Below are 24,281 nucleotides of genomic sequence, written 5' to 3'. Positions count from 1 at the left end.
AAATACAACAACCACACAAACTACAACCCCAATTCCATCAACAACTAAACCAATAACCACAACAACCATTCCCAACATCAACCAACTACCACATTAATTCCACAACCTAACCACCCCTACACCCAAATACAACAACCACACAAACTACATCCACAATTCCATCAACAACTAAACCTTACCAGTAACCACAACAACCACCCCAACATCAACAACTACCACATTAATTACAACAACCACCCCTACACCAAATACAACAACCACACAAACTACAACTACAATTCCATCAACAACTACACCACTAACCACAACAACCATCCCAACATCAACAACTACCACATTAACAACAACCCCTACACTAAATACAACAACAACAGAAACTACAACCACAATTCCATCAACAACTACAACAACACCAGATACAACCACTGCACTATCCCCATTGATCACACTAACAACAACAACAACCCCTCTACCAAATACAACAACCACACAAACTACAACCACAATTCCATCAACAACTACACCAGTAACCACAACAACCATCCCAACATCAACAACTACCACATTAATTACAACAACCACCCTTCACCAACTAAGAACAGCCGTACCTACAACAACAACTACACCACAAACTACAACCATCGTCCCTTCACAAACTCCGACTGTTCTCCCTACAACTACACTATCAAGTACATCACATATTTCTACATCTGAAGACACAACTGAATCCCCAACACCTGTAACTGGAGTCTCAAAACAAGGTGAGTACGACAAATGGTGACGTTTTAAACTATGTTTTCGCGAAGAGGAGTTTTGCACACAAAACTGCAGGATGGTAAACGGAAAACCAAATTGCAGTACAAATAAAATTTGGTCCACCTTTGTATCTCTTAATGCACATAGGTAAATAAGAACAATCGCAGTTGAGGTTCTCTATGCATATTAGTGTTTCAGCACTCTTCTGGCCTGCATTGTAATGTCAAGTCACTGTTCTTCTAGGTGTTGTAGCTATGAGAATCCAGATTTCCTCTGCGTCTCCTCTGTCTGAGGACTTCATCAGGAGTACCATCATACAACAGGTCAGCCTCTTATTGTCTACTCAGAGATCAGCTCATGTCAAAACATCAATTTAAAGTTTCCTAATGTTTCTTCTGCCTATTTTTCCAAAATCCCAAAAATGATCCGTTGAACCGGGAAGCCCTTTTTACCCCTTTATCCTTAAAACAAACACCCCTGGTTTCAAAGGCACATTGTTTGAAAATACATTAGACCTTTCAGATTTAAATCTGTTGAGCTAGCTCTTGCATAATTGTTTGCGATGTGCTTCTGTTAGTTGCAGGGAGAGCGTTTATTTTCAAACCACAGACTTTGAGAACCTGTCCATTTGTCCCAGAGTAATGGACTCTCTGACAAATGGGCTTTCATTACAGGAAACATTTTCAGGTTTAACTATATGTGTTACATTTGAAATGAATGCATAAATAAAAAGAACAATTGCAAACTTATTTTGAAAGTAAGGTTCAAGTATCGTAAGCGTCCAACAATTGTAGATAACTTAGAAGGACTATACAATATAACAGCATCAGTATTCCAACCCAGTCTCACAAAAAAACGTGTAATAGCTACGTTTGTCCACAAGGCAAAACGTAGTATATTCACAAATAACCCTCTCAAGATGGATACAATATTTTTTCCTATTCATTTCTAATGACCAGTGCCCAGGTCACGTGATCACAAACTTTCCCGGCGTGAGGAGAAAAAAAAACATGGCGGACACCCGATTTATTTTTTGTGGAAAATCCTAAATTGTAGGATAGTTTGGCCATTAAAATGCTTTTTGATTACATTTCTAGCGAGAACTTTATATTGTACTTTTAGAAACTACGTCCAGTGGATGTGTAGGATCCGTAGTTTGATAGATATTACGAAGATTATTTGAGCTCCATGTTTTTGTTGTCACGTCCTGAGAGGGTTATTTGTGAATATACTACACTTTGCACTGTCGACCAACTATTACACGTTTGTTTGGGAGACTGGGTAGAGTATTCTCACTTTACACAGAACAATGATGTCATAATTCATCATAATTGTCATAATCATATATATTTCTACATCTCGCACTTATTTCTATTTTCTTCTACAGATTAAAGATGAGCTGGTGAGAAAGGGGCTGCCATCAGACATAACTCTACGCCTCGTCAGAAGTGTTCAACTTGGACTCACAAACCCAGCAACCCCTGTCAATTAAACCTGAATATTTGTAGGTGCCACTCAAATGTAAAACCTTAAGGTCAGCCTCTTTTGAGCAAACACCACTTCATAATCTTTTATTCCTAACTTCACCTGAAGATGAAATTAATACTCCGAATTTGACAATCTGAATTAAGGACTATCTACTTTCACCAAAGGAAATCGAATTAATTACAGATATTAAAATCCTTCGCAGCAAAATCTGGGTGAATGCAAACCATAGCTGTGAAAAATGTAGTGTGTTTACTGATGTATATTTTATTATATTTCCATATTTGAAGTGTATTATAGTTTTATGAGTGAAAGCAGTATATTTCTATTACACTGTATATGCAAAAACCCAATAGGGACAGTATTTTATCTACTCTAAGTATTGCATTTTCCCTCAATCAAATAAAACATATTCAAATTCAATATTCTAGATTATGTATATGATCAGAGTTTAATGATTTAAAATCAAAGTCTTCAGTTTTGTTTAGAGTTTTATTGCAGAAGGTGGTTGAAGTCATCACATTTTTGATGAAATAGTTGACTAGTGTTACTCTAAGTTTTGCTGATATCGATTTTATTCCCAATGTGTTTTAGGTCCAAATGCAAAAATTAGTAACCTCAATTAATTTAAACTGAACAAAAAAAAATCTTACATAAATGAAGGTTATTCCGTTAAAGGGGACCTATCATGCAAAATTCACTTTTTGATGTATTTTATACATAACTATGTGTCCCCAGTGTGTCAGGGAACTCACGCAGCGTCAGAAAATAAAACCCTCTCTCTTTTCCTCCGTACCCAAATCTCTAAAAACGGGGTTACAACGGTTACGGAGCTGATCCAGATTTGCGGCCGATATGACGTAATATCGGTGACACCATAGCACTATCAGAAACGTTGCTATCAGAAACAATGCCCGACTGTTTTGGACGTAATATGGTCGGTGTTTACATTAGCATCGCTAACACTCAGAGCTAACCTGTACTGGAGAGCATGTGTGTGAAGAAGCAGGAAATAAAAAGGAACTCACCTTGTGGTATAACCGGCATGAGAGAAAGCCTTTGAGCTCCATACTGTTTCAGAAATAATCCTTGATCTAATAATCCTTGCGTTTCATCACCGCAGCATTTTAGACAGTAGCCTATCTGGCATAAGCTCCGCCCCCTCTTATTTTATTTTTTTTCTATTTAAAAAAAAAAGAAGCTTTTTTAATTTAGCCTTTATTTATACAGGTGAACATCTCATTGAGACACAGGGTCTCATTTCAAGAGAGACCTGTTCATACTCAGAATCAGCACTTTTGGAACAGGAAGAGAAATAGAGGGATATGAGGCATGGCTAGAATGGGTGATCTTTTTTTTAGCAAAACACTTCATAGACATGTTTTTTTTATATATTTTTATATATCTGAGACCTATGCTATTGCCTAAAAATAGCATGATAGGTAACCTTTAAGACTTTGTTGATTATGCTCATTCAGGAAGCTTTATTTTGTCTTGCACTGTTTCTTAATTGTATTGTGTTTAACTCTGAAATGTTTCTAATGTACATAAGTGTACAGAATGACCTCAAACTGAAAGAAACTGCATAAATTAAGTGAGAAAATAATTAAAGAACAAATGTCTCCATTGGACTCCTTTGTTTACTTCCAGAACATAGTGACATCACTACGTAACACTCACACTTCTATATGCTAGTGATCTGACACATTGTACGTGATACGGGACATCTCGAAGCGGTTGTCAGCAGGAGAGGACTCTTTAAAGTAGAGACACTAAATACTGATATACACCTGAACATCAGCAGGAGAGGACTCTTTAAAGTAGAGACACTACATACTGATATACACCTGAACATCAGCAGGAGAGGACTCTTTAAAGTAGAGACACTACATACTGATATACACCTGAACATCAGCAGGAGAGGACTCTTTAAAGTAGAGACACTACATACTGATATACACCTGAACATCAGCAGGAGAGGACTCTTTAAAGTAGAGACACTACATACTGATATACACCTGAACATCAGCAGGAGAGGACTCTTTAAAGTAGAGACACTACATACTGATATATACCTGAACATCAGCAGGAGAGGACTCTTTAAAGTAGATACACTACATACTAATATACACCTGAACATCAGCAGGAGAGGACTCTTTAAAGTAGAGACACTACATACTGATATACACCTGAACATCAGCAGGAGAGGACTCTTTAAAGTAGAGACACTACATACTGATATACACCTGAAATTGAGCATACGATCTCCTCTTCAATTATTAACCCCATACTGTATGTTATTTAAGAAAAACACTGAAAGTCTACGTGTTACCATGCCTTACCTTTACAAAATATAGATGACTTCTCATGATTCAAACAATAGAAAACTATCTGTAGGTGGAACGCACCTTGACTTTACAAGCCCAGACACAAGAGATGTTGTTAGTTTCAAGCCGTGACCTTTGTCTGTATTGTATTACTCAGTTTAAAAGGTTCCAACAAGGGAATGTTTACGTGATCGGCGTTATGACGTACAACGTTCTCCACAAATTCTGTAGTCCTATTCAGCCACTTATTAACAACCATCGTTTTTCAGACACGTAAACTCTTCAAAGATCACCAGTGGGGTCACTGCTGATGTATTTAATGTCGTAGAACAAAACGTGATCCGTCTCTTAAATGTGTGTCAACCACAGACCTTATTTCGAGCTATTTTCCTAAATCCTATGGAGAACTCCCATTGACTCTGAGACGAGGGAACCAGTAGTTGTTAAATGCTAACTCACTTCCGGGTTTTAGGGCTCGTCACTGCACCACTCTATTGTTTCCCTACTGTCAAGTCATGACCTGCCCTACCATCCCTCTGATTAGCTAGTACTTATTGGGTTTGCTGGTTAGGTTGGTTTGTTTTGCCATAAGGAGTAAGATGTTTTAGGTTAAGGGTTAGAATATCATGTTAAGCCAACCAGAGAAAAGCATAATTCCTTCTCCATGGTAGGAAAATAATATTCCGATGGGAAAGATGTGATGATGTCGTCCTAAATAATAACAAGTCATGTGCTTCTGTTAGTTGTGGGGATAGGATTTCTTTTTCTGGAAAGTTTTTGGGGTAACAAAGTGTCAAAAAAATTGGCTTTTTGTAATATTAAACAGTTGTTAGACTATTGGGGTTAGGAATAATGGTGCGTTGGAAAAAACCGCCATGTTTTCCCAACTTACTGCTCCTACCAAGGCTAGTTGCAGGTGTGATTATATGTTGTAAGCACTATGGAATTTGTAATCAATACATGAAGTGCCTGTTAAATTAAAGTTAATGTCAAGTATCATGTGTCTCCAAGAACCATTTGAGACGTTGTGTAAGGACTATGCAATATAAGAATAACAGCACTCACTTTACACAGAACTATGATATCTGATTGTTGTCATGATCATATCTCAGCACTACTGTTACTTTTCTTCTGCAGATAAGAGATGAACTTGATAGACAAGGGCTGACATCAGACATGACTCTCCGCCTCGTCAGAGCAACACTTCAACGTGAACTTTTACTGACCCCTGCAGGAACATTTGCTTTTCGCAAAGGGTGCATCCCAACTCTATTAAATTGCATCCAAGTGTTTCCTTTTTTTTCTGGATCCAATTCTCTTTATTTATTAGGTGCGCAATTTAAAGAGCAGTCCCTGCATTTTTTTTATTTACCTCAAACTCTGTGACGGTTTGATGGACAGTTCCCTGAGTGTTGTCTGAATTTGTATTTATATATGTCTTCTTGTTCTCTAAAGGTTAATTTAGGTTTTTCTTTAAAATATAAACCCTTTAAGTCAATCTAGTCTAATTGTTTCATACAATTGATTTCTACCTGGACTCACCCATCGGTAAATAATCCTCTCTTCTTTGGAATAAACCCTATCACCAAACATTTCCTCATACCCGGCAGTTTCCTGGTTTATTGTATGACTCTCATTGTGTGGAGAAAGTAACACCTTTACAGTACTATGTTTGTCTCTCTGCTGCTGCTACTGCTGGTCTGCAGCGCCCAGTCGTCACATTTTTACGGGACAGTAATGACTTATTACCCCAAAAAACGGTGACTGCGGGGCCCTGCACATGCCCCTTTCACACCAACGCGGTTCCAGGGGCCGGTACGGAGCTTGAGCCTGATAAGCATCGGTTTTTCCTGTTCACACCGCAGCGGAGCCGGGTCTTTTCTCCGAAAACCGGTTCTTCCAAGAACCGCATACGTCACGCTTACGTCGGAGGGGGGCGAGATTAACCTGAGCAAACAGTTTATGGCGATTACGGCAAATACAAGTTACGCAACGTCACACTTATAAAAGAAACACACTTTATAAAGTCAGGCAACACTAACCAGGCTTCGTGTGATTCTGTTTATTTGTACCTTACTTTGACCATCCGTTCGCTGTTATTGATCATTGTGGAGAGCAGGCATACGTTTTGTTTGTTATTATAGCAGCTATCGGATGGAATCAATACATGGGCTGCACAGGTTGTCATGTCCGACTATCACAAGTAGAATCATAATGAAAAATCCGCCGGTAAAATATGCCTGTAGAAAACGGCTTATGCCACAATAGGATAGCAACAAGTATTCAATATAGTCAGTTTAGCTTCAGTTGCTATGCTAACATCACCCATTTTATACCAGAGAAACTTTCATAACAGCGTTGTGATGCCAAACAGCGTAAATTCAGACTGAAACACATTCACTTATGGGATATGTTAACGGGAGAATAAACTCCGGTGGACAAGCCGCACTGCAGCAGTCGGTAAATGCCGCTGAAACACATTAATAAACAATGAACCACGGCACTCTGGAGAAAAGTATAAGGTTGGAGAAGTCGTTATTTAATTTAATCTGGCTTCGTATGATTAAAAGCAACACGATCATCGACCCGACGCAGTCCCCCATTGTTGCTGTTGTGAGCTCCGTTGGGGAGAAAATCAGCGACGTAAACGGTGACGTCATGACGCAGCCGCGGCAGCATCAGTCGGGCTCTGGGCGGTGTGAATAAAACGGGGGTGGAAAAGAAAAAACTGTTCCGAACCAGAAGAGCGCAAGCAAGGAGCTAGAACGGGAACCGCGTTGGTGTGAAAGGGGCAACAGACTATGGCTGTGACTGTTGCCCCTTTCACAGGGAGCTAGAACGGGAGCTGCGTTGGTGTGAAAGGGGCAACAGTCACAGACTATGGCTGTGACTTGTGTGTGACTGACCCGAGCTTGCGCCTCGTCGTTCTGATAGCTCCGCCCCTTCGCTCCAACCCCCCTCCCTCCCCCCACATCTACAGGTGAAAATTACTTTAGCGACACATTCATTGCAAGAAGTGTAGGAAAAGGCCGCAGATTCGTCGAATACTGCCACAGAGCAGATTTGTGAAGTTGTAATGACTGATTTGAGAGGTTGTAATAACCAAGTTGTAATGGAAAATATATTTTAAAAATATATTTTTTTCTGCAAGTGAACATTTCATCACTAAGTTAATTTTTTTTCTACAAGCTACAACACTTTTCTTTCTTCTGTGACTTCAAATTTGGTTCACAGATACGTGGATATTTTATACAAGTGTAAATATATGCACAAAAGCTCAGATTTCTTTCTGCAAATTTTCACATTGTACTCTACAAGTGCTCACATCAGGTTTTACAAGCTCTCGCATTTTGCACCATATCTACCTTCATATCTTCTTTGGAATTTCTACGATTCACTCAAAAGACCTTCTGAGTGGAAGACAGACACAAACCAAAAAGGGGAAGGGAGGGAGGAAGAAGGGCTGTCTTTTGAAGTAAATGCTTTAGTCTTGGTAGTCATTTACTCTCATTGTGTAGAGAAAGTAACACCTTTACTATGTGTGTCTCTCTGCTGCTGCTACTGCTGGTCTGCAGCGCCCAGTCGACTCATTTTTACGGGACAGTAATGACTTACTACCCAAAAAACACTAATTCAGATGGATCTCTCACGGTACGTAAAGTTTTCTTTTAATTCAATATGTATCTGTTGAAATGTGACAATACATAAGTAGAATAACTTCACATAACTAACAGTTTGTGAATGAATAATAGCTGAAAAAGTAAAAACAGCAATTTTGGAAAATGTTATTCTTAGAAAACTACAATTAGAGGGATTCACAAGGATTTTTTTTTTGCATTACCTTTGAATGAGGTGCTTGTTGTCTCTGTATGGAGCCTGGACCATTCATGTTATCTAAAAAAACACGATAGATTTTTTTTCCCGCAACTTTTTATGTTTTCTTTCCCTGGAATAACACTCGGCCACTGTAATAACTACAGGTTGTCCTTCGCTATAAGATGACCTTCGACCTTTGTTCTACGAGGGACTCCTGGGACTGCCCTTCTCAAAATTGCGGGACTCAGACTTCTCTGGTGCTAAACGATGTGGACGAGGAGAGCAGTGGAGAGTGGTGTCAAATAGAGGGAATCATGACTTGGCGGGTTCCCAGCTACTCTCAGTTCCAATTACAGTGAGTTCCATAATAATAAACATAACGTAGTGTGTTGTGTTACAAAAATCACAATTACATTTTTTGAAGACCTTTAAAGAAAAGATTGGTAATTGCAAAAACATAAAATGAAGGTTACATTTAATTGGTGGTGGTTTATACAAATTCAAATTGCTTTATTGGCATGACAATATTGAAACTTAGCGTTGCCAAAGCATGTTGTAAAGGTGGTAAAACAGTAAGACATACATGTTAACTATTATGTAATGAGAAATCAAGGAAAGAAACCACCACCATATTTAGGTTTTTGTAAGTTATTGTAAATCGCTTTGAATAAAAGTGTCAAATAAATGAAATGTAATGCAAGGTAAAGCTTTTGGTGTCACAACAATATTGTTCCAATCATTTATTTTGCTCTGGTCATAATGATTTTTAAACATATTAAATATTAGAATAGTTTCCAAGTTACAGGAACGCTTATGCAAGACATGGGTACATGTGCCAGGTTCTGTACTGCACGATAAATATTGACTTTCTCATGAAGGTTGACTGGCGGTAACTGGATAAATCAAAATAAGAATGGCATCAGAAATTGGAAAGCTGTGACTGGAGTGGAGCTGAGGAACAGGTCGGACATCGGACAAGCCAACACATCGCCCCAGACCACAATCCTGCCAGTCTTGAGGTGACCCCCCTCACGGTTTCTTTGTCTATCTATTTGTCAGCAGTTCTACCATTTTATGCCACAACACATCCTTTGACATTTAATAGTTAACTCTGTCTAGACAAAATTGAGCAACAGCAGATTGGTTGGCTGCATGGCTCGTGCTTCACATATTGTTTCTCTCTGTCAGAGTTCCTTCAAACTGTCGGAGAGATTTCCACCTGCTGGACTTTGATCCTGATGGAGATGAGGTCAGATGCAGATACGCAAGCTCCTCCCTGTCAGAGTGTTCCCAGTGCACTACGCCGTCTGTTCTCAGCCTCTCAGAAGTGAGTAGCTACAGTCACTGATGCTTGAAGATGACGTTATAAAAAAATTGGATTTCATTACTTTACAGGAAAACCTTTTTTTTTTTACCTCTTGTCCCCTTTTGTCCTCTTTCAGTCCTGTATTCTGTCCTTCAGCCCCACCAGCAGCGTAAACGAAGGTTCGTACATTGTACAGATGGTGATGGAGGACTTTCCCAGGCAGAACATCTCTCTGACTCAAAACGGAGGGCTGACAGTCAACAGTGCTATCAGCAAAATACCTGTCCAGTTTGTTGTAAGGGGTAAGATGTATTATTATTTTGCCTGAAGTTATTTATCATGGAGCTTGTTGATTATCAGTTATTTGAGAGTAAATTGTCAAAATTGTCACATTTTAAAGCGTCGGAACAACTGATGCAGAGACGACCCTAAAGGCATTGCCGTCCGTAAAAACGTTTCTTTATTTTTCCAGTGGACCCCGCAGTGCGCTCCTGCACAGAGGGACTCTATCTGCCCAGGTTCCTGACACCAACTCCAGCCAACAAAGCTCAACTGTACGCCCCTGTCAATCAGACCCTTTCTATCAGCGTCAATGCAGAGGCAAATGTCTTCACGTAAGTCTAACATACAACTAAATGTAAAGAACTTACATAACAAAATACCAAAGGTTAATTACATAGGACATTCTCTGGTTAGATGAAAAATACTTTTAGCCACACACAATAGGGCGGGAACAAATTGTAATCATTCTTTAAAGATTTTCAGGTGCACAAGGAATCTGACATGTTGTCTTTTGTAATTTAGACGCACAAGACAGGTTTGACAAGAGTGTAAGTTTAACTGAACCAACCAACTGTATGGTGCTAATATTTTTACACACAGTGGCTAATGCATTCAGGGCCCTAGAGTAAATTGTGCATAAGCACCATGTTTTGTCAGTAGTTTTACAAGCTCAGACTTTTAAAGGCATATACTGGTTCGACCACTTAATGTAAAATCAGCTTACCGTAGAACAACTGCAATGAAGGCATGAAAAACAGCATTAAAAAAAAAGTTTAATCAGGAACTTGGATTACCAAACACACAGGGAGAGCAACTTCAGTCGTTACTTCACTATATATTTATATAAAAAACATGTTTTGTTGCTACAATAATGCTCTAGAATTAGAATTGATAACATTTAACTCTTCTTCTGTTTTTTAAAGGACGTTTGAGCTGCTGTTCAGCGGGCCGCACAACATGATCAAGGGTTCATTAGGAGCAGGACGGTTCCTCCTGAAATGGACACCGTCTCAAGAAGAAGACGGAGAAAGCCATCCCATCTGTTTTGTCATCCAATCAATCACGAGGTCAGTCACTTGATCGGCTGAACATTAGCCTATAGCAACATATAAGGAAAGCTTTTAAGTGAAGGCAAAAGTGTTTAGGTCTGTCAGTATAAATATAAGAGATAAGAAAGTATGTGGGGAGGAATTTAGTTTTTAACTTCCTACAAGATAATGGGAAATGGACTCCAGGCAGTAGGTTTATGAATTTAAATGAATATATTATATTGGTGGTAAAGATTTGTATCACCATTTTGTTAATTACTTAGCGTATTGATATGTTTCAGTTCAACCATCAAATATCAGTCTGAGCTCCGATGTGTCATTGTGAGTGTTGGAAATGGTGAGTGAAACCGTCTTAGCTTCTACTTTTACATTCCATTTATATTTTCCTTGGTAATCTTTCTTGTATTCTCCTTTCCGCCCAACAATAAGCACAGCCGTTCCATCAACAACAACACCAATAGCTAGAAGCACTATAACTACACCAATAACAACACAACATACAACCACAATTCCCTCAACCCCTGCACCGCTAACCACAACAACCACCCTTACACCAAATACAACAACCACACAAACTACAACCACAATTCCATCATCATCTACACCAGTGGCTACAGCCACCATCACTACATCAACTACAACAACAACAACAACAACAACAACAACAACAACACAAAATACAACCACCATTCCAACAACAACTACACCACTAACCACAACAACCATCCCAACATCAACAACTACCACATTAATTACAACAACCACCCCTACACCAAATACAACAACCACACAAACTACAACCACAGTTCCATTAACAACTACTCAGCTAACTACCACCAGAACAACATCTACACCAGTTACAAACAGTACTCATTTCACAACAACTACTCCACTAACAACAACAAGAACAACCGGTGAAACTACAACCTTAGTTCCCTCAACAGTTACTCCAACAACCACACAAACTACAACAACTCCCTCAACAACTACTCCACTAACCACCACAACAAGCATCCCTACAACAACTACAACAATCACTCACACTACAACTCCCTCAACAACTACTCCACAGACCACAACAACCATAAGTACACCAACTATATCAACTGCACAAACAACAACCATGACTACAATAATCACACCAGCAACAACAACTACTCAATCCACAATAACTACACCACTGACCACGAGCACTATTCCTACAACAACCACAGAAATTATGACTACAATTCCTCCAACAACTACTCCACTAACTACAACTAGCACAACAACTTCACCAGTTACAACCACTACTCATTCCACAACAACCATCCCTACAACAACAGCCTTAACTACAACTACAGTTCCCTCAACAACTACCCCACTGACTTTGACCAGCAGTACAACTACACCAGTTACAACCACTACTCAATCAATAACAACTATCCCTCTCAGCACAACAACTATCCCTACACCAACCACTCAAACATCCACCATCGTCCCTTCACCAACTCCGACTGTTCTCCCTACTACTACAACATCAAGTCCATCACGGATTTCTACATCTGAAGACACAACTGAATCCCCAACACCTGTAACTGGAGTCTCAAAACAAGGTGAGTACGACAAATGGTGACGTTTTAAACTATGTTTTCACCAAGAGGAGTTTTCCATAGAAAACTGCAGGATGGTAAACGGGAAACCAAATTGCAGTAATTTGGCCCACCTCTGTATCTCTTAATGCAAATAGTTCAAGGTTCAAGGCTTTTATTGGTCATACGTACATAGCTACAGTGTAGTTATGACAATGAACATTTTAGGTCACAGGCTCCTCCAACAGTGCAACACAATAAAACAGACAATCAGAAGAAAAAAAATGGCAAGTAAATACAAAAACAAAAATAGTAAAAAAGTGAAATAGTGAAATAGTGCAATAAGAGTCTATATACAAGTGATTGGAATATGATATATTAGATAAATAATGTCTAAGTTGCAGCCAGATTAATGTTATGGAGGTTGTTTCAAAAGTTCAGGTGTTTAATAGTCTTATGGCCTGTGAAGAAAGTTAAATAAGAACAATCACATATCAGTTGAGGTTCTCTATGCATATTAGTGTTTCAGCACTCTTCTGGCCTGCATTGTAATGTCAAGTCACTGTTCTTCTAGGTGTTGTAGCTATAATAATCAAGATTTCCTCTGCGTCTCCACTGTCTGAGGACTTCATCAGGAGTACCATCATACAACAGGTCAGCCTCTTATTGTCTACTCAGAGATCAGCTCATGTCAAAGCATCAATTTAAAGTTTCCTAATGTTTCTTCTGCCTATTTTTCCAAAATCCCAAAAATGATTCGTTGAACCGGGAAGCCCTTTTCACCCCTTTATCCTTAAAACAAACTGCTGATGTATTTAATGTCGTAGAACAAAACGTGATCCGTCTCTTAAATGTGTGTCAACCACAGACCTTATTTCGAGCTATTTTCCTAAATCCTATGGAGAACTCCCATTGACTCTGAGACGAGGGAACCAGTAGTTGTTAAATGCTAACTCACTTCCGGGTTTTAGGGCTCGTCACTGCACCACTCTATTGTTTCCCTACTGTCAAGTCATGACCTGCCCTACCATCCCTCTGATTAGCTAGTACTTATTGGGTTTGCTGGTTAGGTTGGTTTGTTTTGCCATAAGGAGTAAGATGTTTTAGGTTAAGGGTTAGAATATCATGTTAAGCCAACCAGAGAAAAGCATAATTCCTTCTCCATGGTAGGAAAATAATATTCCGATGGGAAAGATGTGATGATGTCGTCCTAAATAATAACAAGTCATGTGCTTCTGTTAGTTGTGGGGATAGGATTTCTTTTTCTGGAAAGTTTTTGGGGTAACAAAGTGTCAAAAAAATTGGCTTTTTGTAAGATTAAACAGTTGTTAGACTATTGGGGTTAGGAATAATGGTGCGTTGGAAAAAACCGCCATGTTTTCCCAACTTACTGCTCCTACCAAGGCTAGTTGCAGGTGTGATTATATGTTGTAAGCACTATGGAATTTGTAATCAATATATGAAGTGTGTGTTAAAGTAAAAGTTAATGTCAAGTATCATGTGTCTCCAAGAAACCATTTGAGACGTTGTGTAAGGACTATGCAATATAAGAATAACAGCACTCACTTTACACAGAACTATGATATCTGATTGTTGTCATGATCATATCTCAGCACTACTGTTACTTTTCTTTTGCAGATAAGAGATGAACTTGTTAGACAAGGGCTGACATCAGACATGACTCTCCGCCTCGTCAGAGCAACACTTGTTGATTCAACGTGAACTTTTACTGACCCCTGCAGGAACATTTGCTTTTCAGTTGACTATCAGATATAAAACAGCAAGATCAGAAACTCTACCCTCACTGTTAAGCAAACCGCTCTTCAAATGTGTGAGGAAGATCCAAATTCCTCTCACTGTCTGCTAAAAAAAAAATGTTTTGTAAAGAAATGATAAACAGAAAAGCTATCATGAAATCCATGAGCTGAGTTTCAGTTCTCCTTCAGTCTTGATATGTGGTTTGAGAGTGGGCGGGGTCTAAACTGTGATTGGTCAAATGATGGGGATGAAGTTGAATTGATGACACTCAAAGATGTATGGTTAAAACGTATTATTTGAAAGTAAATAATGTAATTATGACAATAAATTAGTAATTGAGGTTTTTGTTTATTTGTTTGTTAATTTTGTGACCAATCACAACTAATCAAGTGACCTGATTGGCCAATTTCGAATTGGGAAAGCGGGCTCGAAAGAGGAATCTTGTTTTTGTTTTTAGAAAGAGAAGCATCTTGTTCTGTTTCTTTTGATACACGTTTCTGTTTGAGAGCTGAAAATAGAACTGCATATATTCTTTTCATAAAAAACATCTTTGCAAGTGTCATGTTTGACCTTTTTCCACGTTTCCACACACTACCCTGCACTTAACTTTACGACATATAAATGACATTAACAATAACAGTTTACCGCCGGAACATCCTCCCATTTATATCCAAAAACACTGAGTAACAAATAAACTAGGAGCATGGTACAGAGTAGCTTGGAGCCAAATTTGACATTTTTATGGTCGGGCCGCATTCCAATTTTTCTTATTTACCTCACACTCTGTGACGATTTAATGGACAGTTCCTTGAATTTTTAGTTCATTTAGGTTTTTCTTTACAATAAAAACCCTTTAAATCAATCTAGTCTAATTATTTCATCCAATCGATTTCTACCTGGACTCACCCATCTGTAAATAATTATCTCTTCTTTGGAATAAACCCTATCACCAAACATTTCCTCATTCCCGGCAGTTTCCTGGTTTATTGTTCTACTATTCACTCAAAAGACCTTCTGAGTGGAAGACAGCCAAAAAGCAAAAAGGGAAAGGGAGGGACGAAGAAGGGCTGTCTTTTGAAGTAAATGCTTTAGTCTTGGTAGTCATTTACTCTCATTGTGTGGAGAAAGTAACACCTTTACTATGTGTGTCTCTCTGCTGCTGCTACTGCTGGTCTGCAGCGCCCAGTCGACTCATTTTTACGGGACAGTAATGACTTACTACCCAAAAAACACTAATTCAGATGGATCTCTCACGGTACGTAAAGTTTTCTTTTAATTCAATATGTATCTGTTGAAATGTGACAATACATAAGTAGAATAACTTCACATAACTAACAGTTTGTGAATGAATAATAGCTGAACAATTTAAAAACAGCAATTTTGGAAAATGTTATTCTTAGAAAACTACAATTAGAGGGATTCACAAGGATTTGTTTTTGTATTACCTTTGAATGAGGTGCTTGTTGTCTCTGTATGGAACCTGGACCATTCATGTTATCTAAAAAAACACGATAGATTTTTTTCCCCCCAACTTTTTATGTTTTCTTTCCCTGGAATAACACTCGGCCACTGTAATAACTACAGGTTGTCCTTCGCTATAAGCTGAGCTTCGACCTTTGTTCTCGGAGGGACTCCTGGCGCTGCCCTCCTCAAAAATGCGGGACTCAGACTTCTCTGGTGCTAAACGATGTGGACGAGGAGAGCAGTGGAGAGTGGTGTCAAAGAGAGGGAATCATGACTCGGCGGGTTCCCAGCTACTCTCAGTTCCAATTAAAGTGAGTTCCATACAGTAATAATACACATAATGTAGTCTGTTGTTTAAAAGAGGGTACAAAAATCACAATTACATTTTTTGAAGACCTTTAAAGAAAAGATTGGCAATTGCAAAAACAAAAAATTAAGGTTCAATTTAATTGGTGGTGGTTTATACAAATTCAAATTGCTTTATTGGCATGACAATATTGAAACTTAGCGTTGCCAAAGCATGTTGTAAAGGTGGTAAAACAGTAAGACATACATGTTAACTATTATGTAATGAGAAATCAAGGAAAGAAACCACCACCATATTTAGGTTTTTGTAAGTTATTGTAAATCGCTTTGAATAAAAGTGTCAGATAAATGAAAAGTAATGCAAGGTAAAGCTTTTGGTTTCACAACAATATTGTTCCAATCATTGCTTTCGCTCTGGTCATAATAATTGTTAAACATATTTAATATTAGAATAGTTTCCAAGTTACAGGAACGCTTATGCAAGACATGGGTACATGTGCCAGGTTCTGTTCAGCATGTTAAAACTTGACTTTCTCATGAAGGTTGACTGGCGGTAACTGGATAAATAGTAAGAATGGCATCTCGAGTTGGAAAGCTGTGACTGGAGTGGAGCTGAGGAACAGGTCGGACATCGGACAAGCCAACACATCGCCCCAGACCACAATCCTGCCAGCCTTGAGGTGACCCCCCTCACGGTTTCTTTGTCTATCTATTTGTCAGCAGTTCTACCATTTTATGCCACAACACATCCTTTTAAATGAAGAAAAAACATCACATTGTGTGTACATTTGGTTTATTTTATTGGTTTATCTCGGTTTTAACTTCAGATTCACGCTTAAATTAAAAAAAGGTTTCCTGGAGCTAACAGTGAGCAACAAACGGGTCAGATTGCATGCAATATCCATTTCCTACCAAATGACAATCACCTCATTGTCTTTTGACATTTAATAGTTAACGCTGTCTAGACAAAATTGAGCAACAGCAGATCGGTTGGCTGCCTGGCTCGTGCTTCACATAGTTTTTCTCTGTCAGAGTTCCTTCAAACTGTCGGAGAGATTTCCACCTGCTGGACTTTGATCCTGATGGAGATGAGGTCAGATGCAGATACGCAAGCTCCTCCCTGTCAGAGTGTTCCCAGTGCACTACGCCGTCTGTTCTCAGCCTCTCAGAAGTGAGTAGCTACAGTCACTGATGCTTGAAGATGACGTTATAAAAGAATGGCATTTCATTACTTGACAGGAAACCTTTTTTTTTACCTCTTGTCCCCTTTTGTCCTCTTTCAGTCCTGTATTCTGTCCTTCAGCCCCACCAGCAGCGTAAACGAAGGTTCGTACATTGTCCAGATGGTGATGGAGGACTTTCCCAGGCAGAACATCTCTCTGACTCAAAACGGAGGGCTGACAGTCAACAGTGCTATCAGCAAAATACCTGTCCAGTTTGTTGTAAGGGGTAAGATTTGTTATTATTTTGCCTGAAGTTATTTATCATGGAGCTTGTTGATCATCAGTTATTTGAGAGTAAATTGTCAAAGTCATTGGATGATTCCTCTGCTAGCTAGCGATGGATACGGTTTGAATTTGTTTTATTCTTCCAATTTATGCTTTCAACAAAAAAAGGAATCAGTTCTCAAAGAGTTAAATGCTGAGTTAAAATGGGTCTAGATTTGACAAAAGGTTATGGCAATCAAACAGTAGGCAAGATATTTTAAAGTGTCGGAACAACTGATGCATGGACGACCGTAAAGGCATTGCCGTCCTTAAAAACGTTTCTTTATTTTTCCAGTGGACCCCGCAGTGCCCTCCTGCACAGAAGGACTCTATCTGCCCAGGTTCCTGACACCAACTCCAGCCAACAAAGCTCAACTGTACGCCCCTGTCAATCAGACCCTTTCTATCAGCGTCAATGCAGAGGCAAATGTCTCCACGTAAGTCTAACATACAACTAAATGTAAAGAACTTACATGTCAAAATACCAAAGGTTAATGACATAGGACATTCTCTGGTTAGATGAAAAATCACACACAATAGGGCGGGCACATACACAAATTGTAATCATTCTTTAAAGATTTTCAGGTGCACAAGGAATCTGATATGTTGTCTTTTGTAATTTAGGGTTAGGGTTACACTTTATTTCTTTACAATAAAAACCAAGACAGGTTTGACAAGAGTGTAAGTTTAACTGAACCAACCAACTGTATGGTGCTAATATTTTTACAGACAGTGGGTAATACATTCAGGGCCCTAGAGTAAATTGTGCATAAGCACCATGTTGTCTCAGTAGTTTTACAAGCTCAGATCTTTAAAGGCAACCTGTTAAGCCCCAAAGACCCCGCCGGCGACACTGTGTCTCAGGGCTTCTTAATATTTAAAAAACTATGAATGTGTCATACCGTCCTAACGGGAAGAAACTCAGCTAACTGATGATATGAACCATTTTTACCGAAACAAAACACAAGTCTCACAAGAAGGGTCTAAATGAGCCCTGAGCGAAAACATGCTAACGCACTTAGCACAGAACTAGGTATAAATCGATCGATATTAGGGATGTAATGATATATCGAATATCGCGATATCGCGGTAAATACATGTCTCAATACCGTCGTGAGACTGACAAAATCTACCGCGATTTTATACATTTAAATATATTAATATATATAATTTTTTTATTTTAAACCCCTTTTTTTTTAAACCTTTATTTTACCAGGTGGTCCCATTGTAGTGTTGCACAGTGTACCGATACATGAAAGGTACCGCGATACCCTGCCGTTAACATTTTTAGGATTCCTCTGTTTCATTAGTATCGGTACTTTAAGAATGACGGGGAAAAGTACTCCGGTGAGAAAGCGCTGTTTTAATAAGAGCCGTGTGTGTTCAGCGCTCTGCTTCCACTCCCTGCACTGCAGCCGTGCCTGCAGCCCCTCCCCTCTCAAGCACGCTCTAAGTGCCTCCCCTCTCTCATGCACGCGCTTGCTGCCAGAGCATGCGTGGAGGCGTGTGGTGCAGCGGGTCACAGGTTCAAACCCCACTGCAGTCAGCATGTCGTTGTGTCCCTGAGACACTTCACCCCAAATTGCTCCTGTGGGGATTGTCCACAGTATTGAGTATGTAAGTCGCTTTGGATAAAAGCGTCTAACAAGTGACATGTAATGTAATGTAATGTGAGAAAACGAGAAGCATGGCTGCAAGTGGGAGTGCAACTGCCGCCGCGCCTCGGCTTGTTGACAAAAAAGACGCCAGAAGCGAAATTTGGAAGTATTTTAGCTATATCTCTGACAGTGAGGGCAAGCCTACGGACACCACGAGGCCTGTCTGTAAGACATGTTTTAGATCCCTGCAAACCAAGGGAGCCAACACATCAAACTTGGCTAAGCACCTCGCCGACCGGCATCCAGAGCTGTTTAAAGAATTTAAAGACAGACAGGTTAGCGAATGTGATAGATAACATAATTACATCATGCTCAAGCCCATGCCCTCAAATCTAATACCCCTTTCACACCAACGCAACTCCGGTTCAAGCTCCGTGCTAGAGCTTTTCAGGTTCGGAACCAGTACTTCGGTTTAGCTCCGGCTCTTTTCACACCGCTCAGAGACCGACTGGTGCTGCCGCTGCTGCGTCATGACGTCACAGTTTACGTCGCTGATTTTCTCCCCAACGGAGCTCACCTCACAACAACAACGGGCCGGGGACTGCGTTGCTTTTAATCATACGAAGCCAGATTAAATTAAATAACGACTTCTCCAACCTTATACTTTTCTCCAGAGTGCCGTGGTTCATTGTTTATTAATGTGTTTCAGCGGCATTTACCGACCGCTGCAGTGCTGGCCGGCTGCTCTTCCACGAGTGTATTCTCCCGTTAGCTCCGGGTTAGCTCACACGGCTCTAAAGTATTCACTGTCTGACTGTCACACAAGCAGCTGATACATATCCCCAGTTCCCCTTAAGTGAATGTGTGTCAGTCTGAATTGACGCTGTTTGGTGTCAGTCTGAATTGACGCTGTTTGGCATCACAACGCTGTTATGAAAGTTTCTCTGGTATAACATGGGTGATGTTAGCATAGCAACCGAAGCTAAACTGACTACTTGCTAAGCCGTTTTCTACAGGCACTTTTTACCGACGTATTTTTCATTATGATTCTACTTGTGATAGTCGGACATGACAACCTGTGCAGCCCATGTATTGATTCCATCCGATAGCTGCTATAATAACAAACAAAACGTCTGCCTGCTCTCCACAATGATCAATAACAGCGAACAGATGGTCAAAGTAAGGTACAAATAAACAGAATCACACGAAGCCTGGTTAGTGTTGCCTGACTTTATAAAGCGTGTTTTTTTTTTTACAAGTGTGTGGTTGCGTTCTAGTCACTTTGCTCAGCACTACTGCTTGTTACAACTTTTATTTGCCGTACTCGCCTTAACTGTTAGCTCAGGTTAATCTCGCCCCCCTCCGACGTAAGCGTGACGTATGCGGTTCTTGCATTTAGACGGACAACTTTTTGGTGCTCGAAACGAACCGGATTCCGGAGCTTAGAGGCTGCTCCGCTGCGGTGTGAACAGGAAAACCCGGTGCTTTTCAAGCACCAGCACCGAACCGGCCCCGAAACACCGTTGGTGTGAATGGGGTATAAGTCAAACAAGTGTAATTTATTTTGTGACAAACGAACGTTTTCGTAGTTTGACGAGGCAATTAATGGCAATGATAACTGTCTAATATGGCTATCTTTTTAGCTAACTTACCAATGTGGCTAACATCTGCAATGTACATTGTGTCAATAATTATTTATATTACTGTACTATTACATGTTAATAAAATATAAAGTTAACTATCAAAGAAATCACATAAACTCAAGTATAAAGAAGAGACCATGTTGTAAGAAAACATTTAACCAGTGGCGAGCCGTCAGGGCCCTCTAGGCCCTCTGTGAGGGCCTAAGATATTCTAAAAAATAATATTTAAAAACATTTAAAAGAAATATATATTTTTTAAATATATATTTTTTTAATATTATTTTTGTTATATTTTTCATTAGTTTTACCGAAAAAAAACTTGATTTAATTGTATTTAAAATAACATTTCCAAAGAAATAAATCCTTCGATTCTGCCTGTTCAGACTCTGTTTGAATGTGAAGGGTTACATGAAAGAAGCTCGTCTGGCCCTCTCTGCGATTCACAGAGGGTCCGCTATAGTAACTGAACGAGAGAGTAATGTCAAATGACAGTACAATTGACCAATCATATCTTCCCTCTAAATGGGTGGGTTTTATTATCGCGGACTTTATGACAAGTTCCGCCCGCTGTGAAACTTTTCTTGTTTCCATAGCAACAACAACTTCCTGTCAACAGCGTGAACTCGCCTTCAAAATAAAAGCATGCCAAATTACACTTAAGACATACAACTGCAACGAAAGTAACAAACACAATGCAATATCATTTTCAATGTCAAAGAACACAAATTGGGTTCACAGGTGTTGTTTGTGTGGTAGAGGGTCGCTGTCATTGATGCGTTTTGCACCCTGGGCCGTTGTTTTGATATTCCGCTGAAGTATACGCTGTGACGTAATAACTCTTTTTTTTTTTTTTTTTTCGAGGGAATTGGTGGGGGTCAGAGGGCCTAGGTATAAAGCTCACGGCTCGCCACTGCATTTAACAGATAAACTACAATTGTATTGATCATGAAAATAATAAAAGAAAAAGAATCGGAATCGCAATTCTTGACTTGGTATCGGTATCGAAACCAAAATGTTGGTATCGTGACAACACTAACCCATTGAGATCATCGATCTCTTTTTCAAGAGAGACCTGTCCAACATGGCAGCAAGTAGGTTACAACATGAACATAAAACAACAGATAACACAAAAGGGCATCGTATTTACAGGGCTAAGTACCAACAGTATATGTATATCTCGCCCTGTCAATAAGCCTCACCTTCTTGGCAAAAACTGTATTTTTTTTGAAGTGGTGGAGAGACAATGCACAGTTTTACCCACTGCTGTCACCCGTGGACAAAGCATATCTCTCTGTCCCAGCAACATCAGTACCAAGCAAGAGAGTTTTTTCCACAGCAGGGGATATTGTAAACCCCCAAACATCCCAGCTTCTACCTGGAAATGTGGGCATGCTCATATTCCTAAAAACCTGTCTGATGATGCTGAGTGAGTGAGTTAGTGAGTTTGAGTTGAGTTACTTGAAAAACTAAAGTGAAACTTGATTTATTTTATTGCAGGGTCTGATTATTATATTGTTGACACTTTAAAATACTACTAAAATGCTGTACAAATCAGATTTATTATTCAATAAAGAAAAAACAATTCAAGTAAAAAAAAAAAATGTCAAAATAAAATGAAAAATAAAAAATTCACAGTTTTTTCCTTCTTTATTTTTCAATATCACGATAAATATGGTACCGTGGAGTTTTTATCGCGATATTATCGTACCGTGAGTTTTTGGTATCGTTACATCCCTAATCGATATACTTATCGGATCTGCAGAAACAAGTTTAGCTAACAAGCTGATATTCCACAGATTATAGAAATATAAGTATCATCACTGAGCGATCAGAACTCGCGACAGGGGAAGCAAATACAGACAACACACGACGTAGCTTTAGGTAGCAAAACACGGAGATATGCTCACCTTTTGCTGTTATTCTGATCAAAAGTTGTGTTCAATGGCATTACAACGAGAAAAACGCGGCTGAAGGTTAATCCATAGGTTAATCCAATGTGTGTGTGAGTAAATTGTACATAAGCACCATGTTGTTTTACAAGCTCAGACTTTTTAAGGCATATATTGATTTGACCACTTCATGTAAAATCAGCTTACCGTAGAACAACTGCAATGAAGGCATGAAAAACAGCATTAAAAAAAAAGTTTAATCAGGAACTTGGATTACCAAACACACAGGGAGAGCGACTTCGGTTGTTACTTCACTATATATTTATATAAAAAACAGGTTTTGTTGCTACAATAATGCTCTAGAATTAGAATTGATAACTTTTAACTCTTCTTCTGTTTTTTAAAGGACGTTTGAGCTGCTGTTCAGCGGGCCGCACAACATAATCAAGAGTTCATTAGGAGCAGGACGGTTCCTCCTGAGATGGACGCCGTCTCAAGAAGAAGACGGAGAAAGCCATCCCATCTGTTTTGTCATACAATCAATCACGAGGTCAGTCACTTGATCGGCTGAACATTAGCCTATAGCAACATATAAGGAAAGCTTTCAACTGAAGGCAAAGGTGTTTAGGTCTGTCACTATAAATATAAAAGATAAGAAAGGATATGGGGAGGAATTTCGTTTTTAACTTCCTAAAAGATAATGGGAGTAGGTTTATGAATTTAAATGAATATATTATATTGGTGGTAAAGATTTGTGTCACCATTTTGTAAATGACCCTAACTTCCACAGTTCAACCACCAAATATCAGTCTGAGCTCCGATGTGTCATTGTGAGTGTTGGAAATGGTGAGTTAAACCGTCTTAGCTTCTATTTTTACATTTCATTTATATTTTCCTTGGTAATCTTTCTTGTATTCTCCTTTCCGCCTTACAGAGCCAACAATAACCACAGCCGTTCCATCAACAACAACACCAGTAGCTACAAGCACTATCACTTCACCAACAACAACACAACATACAACCACAATTCCCTCAACGGCTGCACCGCTAACCACAACAACCACCCTTACACCAAATACAACAACCACACAAACTACAACCGCAGTTCCCTCAACAACTACTCAGCAAACCAGCACAACATCTCATTTCACAACAACTCCTTCAGTAATAACAACAACGACTATCCCTACACCAACTACAAAAACAACACCAGATACAACCACTGCACAATCCACAACTATCAAACTAACCACAGCAACCACCCCAACATCAACAACTACCGCATTCATCACAACAACCACCCCTACACCAAATACAACAACCACACAAACTACAACCACAATTCCATCAACAACTAAAACAACACCAGATACAACAAACACACAAACTACAACCACAATTCCAACATCATCTACACCAGTGGCTACAGCCACCATCACTACATCAACTACAACACAAAATACAACCACCATTCCCAAAACAACTACACCACTAACCACAACAACCATCCCAACATCAACAACTACCGCATTAATTACAACAAA

General features: G+C 39.3%; 2 protein-coding genes and 1 long non-coding RNA gene across 3 annotated transcripts; all 3 read left to right on the top strand.

The window, feature by feature from the left end:
• The first annotated feature begins 183 nt into the window (after positions 1 to 183).
• Positions 184 to 2,996, top strand: LOC117486851. The gene is made up of 3 exons (XR_004556330.1): positions 184 to 761; positions 1,000 to 1,079; positions 2,144 to 2,996. It is a non-coding gene; the product is annotated as an uncharacterized LOC117486851 (long non-coding RNA).
• A 5,029-nt stretch (positions 2,997 to 8,025) lies between these two features.
• Positions 8,026 to 13,300, top strand: LOC117486856. The gene is made up of 11 exons (XM_034135430.1): positions 8,026 to 8,219; positions 8,549 to 8,739; positions 9,263 to 9,403; positions 9,573 to 9,711; positions 9,827 to 9,992; positions 10,163 to 10,304; positions 10,896 to 11,039; positions 11,303 to 11,358; positions 11,456 to 11,478; positions 12,595 to 12,616; positions 13,167 to 13,300. Exons 1-11 carry the CDS (start codon positions 8,106 to 8,108, stop codon positions 13,298 to 13,300), a joined length of 1,272 nt encoding a protein of 423 aa, XP_033991321.1. The 5' UTR covers positions 8,026 to 8,105.
• A 2,784-nt stretch (positions 13,301 to 16,084) lies between these two features.
• Positions 16,085 to 24,095, top strand: LOC117486861 (myb-like protein P). The gene is made up of 9 exons (XM_034135439.1): positions 16,085 to 16,125; positions 16,663 to 16,800; positions 17,153 to 17,291; positions 17,404 to 17,569; positions 17,903 to 18,044; positions 23,144 to 23,287; positions 23,528 to 23,583; positions 23,672 to 23,861; positions 23,903 to 24,095. The coding sequence occupies exons 1-9, from the start codon at positions 16,085 to 16,087 to the stop codon at positions 24,093 to 24,095; spliced, it is 1,209 nt and encodes a 402-aa protein (XP_033991330.1).
• Positions 24,096 to 24,281: the final 186 nt, after the last annotated feature.

The sequence above is a fragment of the Trematomus bernacchii genome, unplaced genomic scaffold (genome assembly GCF_902827165.1).
Source record: "Trematomus bernacchii unplaced genomic scaffold, fTreBer1.1, whole genome shotgun sequence".
NCBI classification, from domain to species: domain Eukaryota; kingdom Metazoa; phylum Chordata; class Actinopteri; order Perciformes; family Nototheniidae; genus Trematomus; species Trematomus bernacchii.
Note: the sequence above shows the minus strand (reverse complement) of the source record. Positions and strands in the feature narration are given on the sequence as shown.